This window comes from Otolemur garnettii, unplaced genomic scaffold, assembly GCF_000181295.1.
Source record: "Otolemur garnettii isolate 467f Iridium unplaced genomic scaffold, OtoGar3 scaffold00014, whole genome shotgun sequence".
In the NCBI taxonomy this organism is placed as follows: Eukaryota; Metazoa; Chordata; class Mammalia; order Primates; family Galagidae; genus Otolemur; species Otolemur garnettii.
This window is the reverse complement of record NW_003852409.1, coordinates 19,393,781-19,405,500: the sequence shown is the minus strand read 5'-3', so window position 1 is coordinate 19,405,500 and position 11,720 is coordinate 19,393,781. Positions and strand designations below refer to the sequence as shown.

Genomic DNA, 11,720 nt, shown 5'->3' with positions numbered 1-11,720 from the left:
GCACCTCTTCTGGGGATCCCTTGCATTTTGTCTGACTAATTTGACCATTACCTGCCCTCCTTCAGCTTTTATCAGCAGCCTGTCTGTGGCTTATGACTCACTGCTCTAAGAGCAGAATTCCCAACACTGGGGAACAATGCCTCCAGCCAGTGCCTGCTGGGGGACTTATCATTTTACTGATATCACATTTTTAAACTGAAACCTACAGCCTGGTGTATGTTATATTTTTAAAAGAAGGAAAATGGACAAGATAATTTCCACATTGGAAAGGGATGAAGCCTGCATGGCCAAAGAGGGCTTACGGGTGGTTTTCATTTTAACAAGGAACTTACTCTGTGCTGGGGGCTGAGGGGACTGGGGCTGGGAAAGTGGGAAGGGGAAGTCCCCGGGGTGTTGCATAAAAACATATTGGCATCTCGGGAATACTTCCGGATGTGTGGGCTTCTGAAAAGTGAATGAGAATGTCACCGTAAATCTGTCACCCACCCTCATGCTGGTGTTTAAACATCAGCCCTTCTAAATGTTCAAAGGAGGAGGAAGAGAAAGAAGGAAGTGGAGGAGGAAAGAAAGAAAGGAGGGAGGCAGGTAGGGAGGGAAGGGGGAAGGAAGGAAAGAGAGAGACAGGAAGGGAAGGAAAAAAGGAAGGAAGGTGGGAGGGAGGAAGGAAAGGAGGGAAGGAAGAAGGAGGGTGGGGGAGGAGGGAGAGATGGAAGAAGAAAGGAGGGAGGGAAGGAAGAAAAGAAGGAGCAAAGGAAGGAAGGAAGCAGGCACTCCAATGTGGAGGCACAGCGGAAAAGGCAAGGGCTCATGACTGTCTGGAGATACAGAGCCTGTGTGCTATGGTGACCTTGCACAAGTTATCACAGGTCATAATAGAACTCAGATCCTACATGCAGAAATAAGAGACCTCACATAGGCTCATACTACATAAACAAAATTCTTGATGTAGAGCATGTCACCTAGTGAGTATCCGTGAATGGTGGCTGTGGCTGAGATTCTACACCCTCCCCCCAGACCTCTGCCACAAACACACACTGCAAAAAGTAATAGCTAATGCGCATCAAGCACATCTAATTTGCTAGGAATGGGGCGGAACCTCACCGCATCCTATGACAATCATTTTCAGCCGGAACTCTAAGTGACAAACAATCAACAGAGACCACCTTTGGGTAACTGAAGCAAAACAAACACGCAAATAAAATCATCTGTTTAGAAATAATGGATACTTATGAAAGACTCTCTATGAGGGCTGGAGAGCCAAGCTTACATGCTCTGAAACCCAATCCCAAGCCCCAGATTAGGTCCCCGGAGTAGTTTTATGAAAAGGTGCAGCGCTCTCGCCACACAGAGTCATTTCAGCTGTGATATGTGTACTACATGCTGTCCCTCGTATACTTGAGTAACTGGCGTGGGTCGTGGCCACGCTCACCTTCCTCATCAAAATGGTTTCTGCAGACTCCATGTGTCATCACCACTAACTTCTCATTCAAAGTCTTGGGGGTCCATGTGTCTGTTTGAGGGGAAGAGGGAAGGCCTGGGTTGTCTGCCCACGCCCAGGCTCCACGGGGGCCCTGAGAGAACACACTGCTATATTAGAATTATCCCCTACGTCTTGGAAGGAGATGCAGGTAGTGTAAGTCCATAAATATTGGTAAATAGATTCCATTTTGACCACGTTCTGGATGAGAACATCAAGGGCTTAGCCAAGGCCACACCTCCAAGCCTGATCTCTCAGCCACTACCTTGACCACTCACTGTCTTAACGAATGTTAGAAGAACAGTGCCTCTCAGGGCCCCCACACTCTACTCTCACTTTTCTGACTCATAAAAGTGAGATCTGCTGGAAGCCAAAGATTCATTGTTTATTTTTCAGCCATTCCTTGTAGAGGGAGATAGTTTTCTAGAGTCAAGCTATGGAGCTTGTCTTTGGAATGTAGTCCCTGTGAGCTGGGATGCCTGGACGACTCCTTTCTTCCTGGAATGTCTGTATCTCTGTGTCTGTAATGGGACTCTAGATGCCCATCAAAGGGCATGGCTGAGGTCCTACCTTTAACATAAAACCCACCTGATATACAGGGGTAAGAGAGCCTTCCCTGAATGCTATCCACACCACTGACAGTTTGGTGTTCCATTCCACTGATTTTTGTTGTTGTTGTTGTTGTTGTTGTTTCGTTTTTGAGACAGAGTCTTACTTTGTCGCCCCTGGTAGAGTACCCTGGTGTCATAGCTCACAATTTCAGACTCTTGAGCTCAACCAATTCTCTTGCCTCAGCCTCCCAAGTAGCTGGACTACAGGTGCCCGCAACAACACCTGGCTATTTTTAGAGAGGGCGGGTCTCACTCTTGCTCAGGCTGGTCTTGAACCTGTAAACTCAAGCAATCTATCTGCTTCGGCCTCCCAGAATGCTAGGATTACAGGCGCCCGGACCATTCCACTGATTTATTACGTGAATTGTTTCATAACAATATTTTTCTCATTCACCACTAAACCCTACAAGACTAGGAGCCATCTTCTTTGTAAGTCACTTACCATAGTGAGCTCTGGAGTCAGACTGTGGGTTTAAACTCCAGCTCCATCACTTAACTGTGTATATTTGGTTCACTACCCCATGGCTCACCTTCCTCTTTTTATTTTTTTTTATTATTTTTTAAATTTCAAGTTATTGTGAGGGTACAAATAACCAGGTCACAATATTTGAATTTGATAGGTAGAGTCCCTCTTGTAGTTATGTTCTGCACCCAAAAGGTGTGCCATACACCCCTAATTTGTGCCCTCTAAGTGGGACACAATTACCCCCAATTCCCCCTTCTCCCCCTCCCCCTACTCCCTTTCCCCCTAACTTGAATGAAATTAAGTTTTCCTCTTATGTGAGCATGTGTTAGCTCATCTACTGGCTTCATAATAAAATTGAGTACATGGGATATTTGCTTTTCCGTTCTTGTGATACTTTACGAAGAATGGGTTTCAACTCCATCCAGGTTATCAGGTTCCTCTGTTTAAAGAGCAGCGCAATAAAAGAGTTTTTATGAGAAAAAGAGTTTATAAATGAGCTTGGTATACAACAGGTGCTCAGCAAACACTATTGGCAGCAGAAGGCTTAGAATCTGGTGGCAAATAATAGTTTATACAATAGATCTATGAGTATCCCAGTCTCGTCCTCTTGGTAACATCTTCATCTTCATTCCTTTCCTCTTACACACCCTGTTGACACACTTTGGGAACCACAGATCTAATCCAAAACAATCACTGTGGCCAAAGCATAGAAGGGAAAGTAAGGGCCAAGCAGGAAAGGCAAGCTGGGGCTAGACTTCAGTCCAGGGCTACTTCCAGCAGCCTCTCCTAGTCCCTACCATTTGATGTTCCAAATACATTTCTTGTCTGTACCAACCAGGCCCTACCAACCGAGAGTATCGAAGGTCCCAAATCCATGGACCAAGTGTTAACAAACTTTGTAAGTAAAGGACAGGATAATACATAGATTAGGTGTTTGGGCCATAGAGTCTCTGTTTAACTACTCAATTCTGTCACTATATCATGAAAGCATCCACAGACAATATGTACATGAAAGCGTGTGGCTGCGTCCCACTAAAACTTCATATACTATTATAGGCAGTAGGTCAGTTTTGGCCCGTGGGCTATTACAGTATCCAGACTCCCTTCCATGGAGAATGAGCTTCTAACTATAAAAGATTTTTTCATTGTTGTGTAGTCACATAGTTCTAAAATAGCACAGGGTATGTGTGACAGGACTCAAACATCTCTTAGCATATCATATCCCATTTTCACATACCCCAACTTCTTCCCAGAAGCATCTAAGTTACATGCCACAGGAATGCAAGTAGCATAGGCAGGCATCTTCCAGCACGGTCTAGGACTAATGCTAACTGCTGTGAGGGTACAAGTGTGGCTCATGATTATGAGGAAGTCAGTCACATACCTCGGAATTCGCACCAGAGTGAAGGTAAAACTCTTAGAGTCCATTTAGTCCAATCATTTTGATTTACAGGGGGTGAACTGAGGCCCCAAGTTGAAAAGCAAGCTGGCTGGCTTCATGCAATTCTGGGCACAGCTGCACCATACTGCAGTGGTGCTCTAATTTTAGTCCAAGGTTCTTTTCACGGCACTATTAGGCTAGTATCAACCATATTCAAAGCGAAAGAGGAGAGAAAAAAACCTTTTGCAGTTGAAAAACCCAAGGTCCTGCCTAAAACCATCCCATGTCCTTCCTCCCTAAGCTTCTGCAGGCTCCTCTATTGCATTGCTCAGCCCCCACTGGGTGCCAAGGAGTGAGTAGATGATGAATAAATGTGAGTTAAGAATTGAACAAGAGATAAATGACACGGGTTTTACCCTCACGGAGCTCACAATCTACCAGGAGAAAGGACGTCTAATGCACCTCTGTAATGCACCGCAGATGCCAGGATGCAAGGACATCTCCTTCCCTTTCGTCTTCCTAGAAAACTGCATTTCAGTGAGCAATCTTCCCACCAAGGTTTTCACCCCCTCTGTAGCTGCCCCTTTCCTCTCCAGATAGAGCACCTCTGTCTTTTGTACTTGCAAATGAATTGTGATTAGTTTTCACCTCCAGCCCCTGGGATTAGCCGGAGGACCTTTGATCTTCAGGTATCGATTTGCATCTTAAAGGAAGTATGATCTCATCTGGGCCAGCTCAAAATTCCATCCCTGCCCCCAACCCTTGTCTGTTTACCAGCCCCGGGCTAGGCAGGGCCTCCCAAGTGGGGCTGAAACAACAAGATCAGCCAGACTCTGCAAGAAGGCAGAGGAAAACAAATTTCCCAAGTGACTCTGCAAAGGTGGGAAAAGGACGTTTCCTTTCTAAACACAAGCTGGTCTGCTATTCCTCCTCCCTCAGATCAGAGAGACTGCCCAAGGTTCGGAGTCTACAGAGGGGACCCTGGTGGTTCCAAGATCCTGGCTAGAGGTTCTGTTCCAAAATGAGCTGAGTGGGCAATTGAGAAACATACAAAATCATGTTCAAGTTCTCGGCCCCTGTCTTCAGTCTCATTTAACCTGTATGACTCTGGACAAGTTTTATAATCTTTCTAGCTTCTAATTTTTCTCACCCATGAAATAAGAATAGAAGCCTTAAACATCTATAATAATAGGCCTCCTGGACAGCTGGTGTGAAGAAAAGCAATAATATTTATAAGGTAAAGCTTGATCAAAGAAAAAGTAATCTGTCCTTGTCATTACCTACAAGAAGAGGGCTTGACTGGTTGGTAGGTTGGTTGGTTTTTTCACTGCTGTATCTCCTGATGTCTAAAAACAGTGCTAGTACATGGGAGGCACTCCCATGCGTGACATAAAGAAGTGAATCGTAATGTAGACATAACTATTTTTGTTACTGTAATTGACCAGGTATCCATTCCTCCAGCCAGGCCCTGAGAAATGGCAGAGACTTACCAATGCAATTGAAGGAAATTTCTTGTTGGCAGAAAAGGGAGCAGCCATCACCATTGATTTTATTCATGTCATCGCATTCTTCACCTTGGCCTCTGCAGAACCAAGATAAAATTGGACAGGTAAGTTTCAGAACGACGGCCAACATGGAGAAGTCTTCTCTGGCCCATGAACCCTTTCATGAGACCCTGGACAGATCCCTTTCCCTGCTTGAGTTTCTAGTTCTTCAAACTAAGACTTGTTGTAAAAGGTGCAGATTTATAAAATACGATTCCATTTGTTTTACTTTGTGTTTCTGATGATGAAGTAGAATTCCTGCTTCACACTCATTCTCTAGATGGGAGTAAGAAATGGATGAATAAACGCACAAATTCATGAACAGACCTTTCCCTGCAGTGTCTAGACAATCTCATTGCCATTTTTGTGTCTCTGCTTTTAGAAGGTCAAATTCAAAGGACATGTTGGAGGTTCTATCATGTAAATGCTGTTCCTTCAGCATTCCCTGCCTTGATACCTTCCTACACCCACAATGCACAATTTTTCTACTCCTGGGTTCCAGGTTAGTCATTCTTTCACTGGTAAGTTTTGTTTTCTCCATTGGGCATGTCATTTCATGGTGTCCAGAACTCCGAGGACTGTGGGACAATGCTATTACGAAATAAAGAATGCCCCCACTTGTTTTTGTTGGAATTATTTCCATTGCCAAAGATGATTTTGCAAAGGTTGGGATGGGCAGAAAATGAGCAACACTCTTTGAATTGGGCTTAGGCAAGGAGGAGGAGGAACAAGACCTGGAAGTCTCTCTGGATTGTTGCTTTCTGGAAAATCCCCATCCTTTAAAAACAGAAAACGTAGCTTTAGAACCCCAAGCTTCAAACTAGCCATGTGAGCTTAGGTAAGTCACTTGGCTTCTCTCCGACTTGCCCATCATGATCTAAATTTAGAAAGAATAAAATGAAATGTAATTAAAATTCCAGTCACAGCCGCCACATTTCACAGCAGCCATAAGGACTCAGTAACTATATGTGGCTAGTGGCTACTGTGTTGGACAGCACAGAATATGTTTCTATCATTGCAGAGAACTCCACTGAGCAGTGCTCTTATACACAGACACTGGATCGCATGTGTGAAAATGGAGAGAATAAGGCCTAATCCTTAGAGTTCAGTGCAAGGTGAGAATGTAATTTAATGTGACTGGAACAGTGTGGGGCACGCAGTAGATGCCCAGAAAATCACAGTTCTCATTTCCACTCTGCCTTGGGAGGCCTCTACAGCATATGTGGCAGCTGTCCCTCTCTCCCAGAAGACCAGCTGGGATGTGTCACAGCATGGAAGAGGCCTCAGGCTCGTTTCACCAGGGCAATTAACACTGGATGATGTTTGTTGCTTTTAGGAGGTGTTGGAGTAGCAGGGTGGTGCCATGCAATTACCATCAATGGCCAGGACACTGCATCCATCTCCAAGAGCCACCCAAGTTCTTTCCTGTCTACAAACCCAAGAACAAAGAAGTCCACCTTCCTAGCTGGTCCCAGAATTGTCTGCCAGTGAATCTTGCTGGCTGGAAATTGCTGGCCACCTTGTGCTTCCTAGCAGTTCCATGGGTTGACTGGGAAGAAATTGTTCCATTCTTTTAAAAGAGGGCTGGTTTCCTAAGCTACAGAGAACATTTCTAACCTGCTTTCTATCACCACCCAAATATTATCTTCTAGGCATGACAGAGGTATCATTAGATAAAGAGGTCCTGAGAAACCTTCTTTGACCTCTCGGGCTGGAGCAAGTGCCATCTTTCTGTGTATACCTAGGCATCTCGGTCCATCAATCACAGCACTTTGTTCAACTGTTTTTGCCTGTTACTTGACAGCCCCCCATTCTATGCCATAACATCCCATAGGAAGTGACAGAGTCCTGTCATCCTGGGAAGTAGCAGCTGCTCTTTTACTTGTTAGATACACAGGGTTGTAACATCCCACGGTAATACGATGGCGAATCCAGATGAGAACTTGGCTTTCAGTTCACATAATGGTCCTACTACTTACTGGGTGTGTAAGCTTGAGAAAAACTCTTTAATCTCTGTGGGTGTTAGTTGCCTTTTCTGTCAAGTATGATAATAGGACCTACCTAGTACGGTTGTTGGGGGATCTCAGGAGATAATAATGTAGCACAGGGTTTTGCACATAGTGAGGCTCAGTAAACGTGTATAAATATCATTATCATAATATTCATCCAGTATCTTTATCTTTGAACTTGATATGAAATTGGGATAATGTGTTGCTGTGGCTCATTTAGGACTGAGCCTTCATCTATGAGGAGCCCCACACAGTGCTGAGTCTGTCCATATTTCTTTACCAATTCCCTTATAGATAGAGCAAATACACATGTATCATCCCATGAAAAATCCTATTGGCTAAGATGATACCCATCCTTTTCTCCAAAGATGTCCTTTTTTCCCCCATAGGGGAATATTCCTAAGCGGCATTGTGTTTTCTATAAATTATATCAATAAATATTTGGTAGGTGACTAAATGAGTTCTGCTGCCTGTGCAGAATACTAGTTATAGGTAAAAGTACTAACAAAATGTATTAAGTTAATAATACTATTTAAAATCAATAATTACGATGATGATGATAACAGCTTTACATCAGAGAGAACAATAATATTGTTTGCAGTATTTTCCCAATGCATCTCTGTCTCCAAAATGGATAGACTAAGCTATCAATCAGGCTCCAAATCTTGAGACTTTAAAAATATATTTGTGCATGGGCCCAGTGGCTCACACCTGTAGTCCTAGCACTCTGGGAGGTCAAAGCAGGTAGATCACTTGAGCACGGGAGTTGGAGACCAGCCTGAGCAAGAGTGAGACCCCACTTCTACTAAAGATAGAAAAACTAGCCAGGTGTTATACTAGGAACTTGTAGTCTCAAATACTCAGGGGACTGAGGCAGAAGGATCACAAGAGCCCAGGAGTTTGAGGTTGCTGTGAGCTGTGACGCCACAGTACTCTGCCCAGGGCAACAGAGTGAGACTTTGTCTCAAAAAACAAACCAAAAAAAAAAAAAAAAACTGTGCCAAATTAGAAAATCCCAAATCACAATTGTATGTTCTCAGCAAGGACTGGAAGTGTTTTCTAAATATTTTAGATATGCAGCTCAATCTTGGACTCACAAATGATGGTACGTTTTCTCCAAAGAGATCACTCTGCTTAGCAGTTCAGCACTCCATCGGACAACAGCTGTATTAAAAGCTGGAAGTCGATCTTTTAATGTCAGACAGAATAGTAAAAAAATTTCCTTTCCCCAGTTTTGTTGCATTGGAAACTATATATTCTCTTTCTGTTGCCACATTTGGAGGTGGATCCTAAGTACACACAACTTTGTGTGTTATATTTAATATAACACATCATTAATTTTATTCCCAAACAAGCAAGCAGCTGCACAGTCCACTTGAGGAATCAAATTCTTGGCAATCAGCTGATTTGCACCATCATTTAACACTTAAAAATCCTAACATTATCTCCTCAATACGAAAGTCTCAATATTTCAGATATGAAGTTATAGATGTAGAACATTAAAGACGTACAGCTACATCCCTGAGATACATTACATCAGCCAGCCATTTGAAATCATGAAAATAATTGTTACTTGCCATAGCAGTGCCAGTATTTTTAATGAATGTCATTCCTACGTCAAAAACTTAAATCAGTACCCTTCTGTTAATACTTGGCATACTTTAGTAGGTGGGGGGTAGAAGGGAGCAGAATCTTGTACACACTATTATCTTTTCTTCCTTTTTAAATATTTATTTATTGATTTATTTAGGGGAAGTACCTCGCTCTGTTGCCTAGGGTAGAGTGCTATAATGTCAGCCTACTTCACTGCAATCTCTTCCTCCTGGGTTCAAGGAATCCTCCTGCCTTAGCCTCTTGAGCAGTTGGGGTACAGATGCCTGCTGTAACACCTGGCTAATTTTTCTATTTATAGTAGAGATGGGGTCTTGCTCTGGCTTAGGCTGGTCTCGAACTCCAGAGCTCAAGCAATCTCCCAGCTGTAGCCTTCCAGAGTGCTAGGATTACAGGTGTGAGCCACCCACCCCTGGCCAGGTACCACCATCTTTTTGAACAGCAAGTTGAAAAGATGTAAGTCACTGGTCCTCATATGATCATATTTTCAACATCCCTATCTCTTTTCATGCTAAATGATCGTCAGAAAGCACACTGCCGGCCCTGGCTGATGTCTGTGTGGCTGGGTAGTCCTGTGCTAACTCTTCTTACTGGTGTCATTGCACCATCCTTGCTGTACTCGTAGCTGGTCCCTTTATCCCACAGTAGAGGTTTTCAGTTTACATTCCATACCACAACATCATCAGTAACTCATTAAATGGTTCTTCCCTTCTCGAGTTAGTGATGAACAAAAAGAAATCGTCATCTAGCATGTCTTTGTTGTACGTGAACTACACCTATGAGCTGATTCATGCTCTGCACGTCAGCGGTTCCATCCAACTGTGAGGCACATTCTTTTTTTTTTTTTTTTTTACACCACCCCTCCTGCTACAGAAATAGTCATTGTAATTCCATATTGCACAGATATTATATGACACCCAACAGTGCTATTTAATGAAGGAATGTTGCCAATAGCTTGTTTTGCCATCTCCACACATAATGTTTACCATTAAATCTGTCAGTAGCTTTAGAACTCTCTTAGCCATAGTGCAACTTGCAAATAAATACTTTAGCACTGAGAAACATCATTTTAGCAATAAGGAAGTTAATTTTGAATGATCATTTTTCTCTTCTCCACCTCTAGAGACAAAACTCTCAATTGTGTGCCAGAAACACATTTTTGTGCTTATTCTGGAGGAGAAGAACTCAAGAAGTTTATTTATTGAGTTTTAAACAATGCAAATGTCTTGATGGCTTCTTGCCCCCGTTTGGCAGTTACGTAACATCTTGTCCTGAGGACAAGCGGATGAATAGACTGATAATCTGACAAAATCCGTTTTTAGACATGCATCTTTGTATCTTGAAATCGTAATTTCCTTTCTTGGCTGTCGTCTTCACCACTGATTCCTCTGCCTCAGTGTACTTATATTCACATTCGATATTCCCTCCCCAGGACTGCTTTCTATTTGTGGCTTAAACTTATAGTGACTTGGAATACTTTGCTACTTTTATGAGCCTTTGACCCATTTTGCAAATTGTTGACATAACACAACACAATAAAGGTAACAAATAAATATGCAGCTTTAACAAACGTAAATGGTGACTAGCAAACCCTGTCAAAGTGATTTAACCTGGAAGAACTGGGTCCCGGTAACCCAGCATGGGCTGTGATGGAAAAGTCTCAGAGAATCCGTGTACCACACCTAAAACTACTAAGAACAAGAGCAAATGATAATAACTGCATAATGGTAGCTCTCTCTAAATCGTACACCATACTACATACTTGGGAAATGTGTGTGTTCTAAAAAAAATGTTTTTCTTCCAAGGTCAGAAGTTTGAAGACCAACTGATAAATTACTGGGATACTTGGTAACTCACAGCTCACCCACTGAAGAGTATTTCCTAAGCATTTCTGGCCATTATCTGATCATTCTCCCTCTGTTCAGCCCCCTAACCGTCTCTTGGCCTAATCGGCATCCCTCCTCCTCTTCTGCCTTCAGGTGGATCTACTTACTTCTGGATAACTCCATCACCACAGTACCCGCTCCCGTGGATGTATATGGCAGCAGGGGATGGCTCACTCTCTTCAGTTCCTGATATAGTTATGATCTGATACTGGTACACACTGCCAAGATTTAGATTCCTGGAAAAATATAAGGAAGACTATTAGCTATACAAATACAACACTGGGGGCAGACAAGGAGAGGATAGGAAATTGATTCCCTGGAGGAGGTGCTGCCAGCCTCGCTCTTTTGAAACCAAATGCACATTTAGTTATCCAACAATTTTTACTGTCTGTTATGGTTAAGACCTTATTTTTATTGCCTACTATGGTTAAGGCAGTCTGCTAAGCATAATGGACTATACTACAACGTACAGCAATAATAACCAACATCAACTGACTGATTAATAACCACGGACGTTACCCGGGAGCTTTTTGTCTTTAAGCTTTATAAAAACCCACATAGAAGAGTGTCAGATGGCATGTGATCCATCATGAAGGTGCGTGAAAGAAAGCCATCCAGGAAAAATTAATATGATCAGCAAAAGACCAGAGGCGGGAAAGGGCCATGTTAGATTCTCTGGACATTATCTTATTTTCCCGCGTTTAAAAACCTGAGCAGAAACCTCATTACACGCGA

The 11,720-nt window shown here is 43.0% G+C and overlaps 1 protein-coding gene across 1 annotated transcript in view; it reads right to left on the bottom strand.

The window, feature by feature from the left end:
• PAPPA (pappalysin 1) overlaps positions 1 to 11,720 on the bottom strand; it is a 282,674-nt gene that overhangs the window by 124,762 nt on the left and 146,192 nt on the right. Inside the window, exons 9-10 of the mRNA XM_012802324.1 lie at positions 11,093 to 11,221; positions 5,426 to 5,517 (exon numbers count right to left, since the gene is read on the bottom strand). Coding sequence (XP_012657778.1) covers positions 5,426 to 5,517; positions 11,093 to 11,221 — 221 coding nt within the window. The remainder of the gene's footprint in view (positions 1 to 5,425; positions 5,518 to 11,092; positions 11,222 to 11,720) is intronic.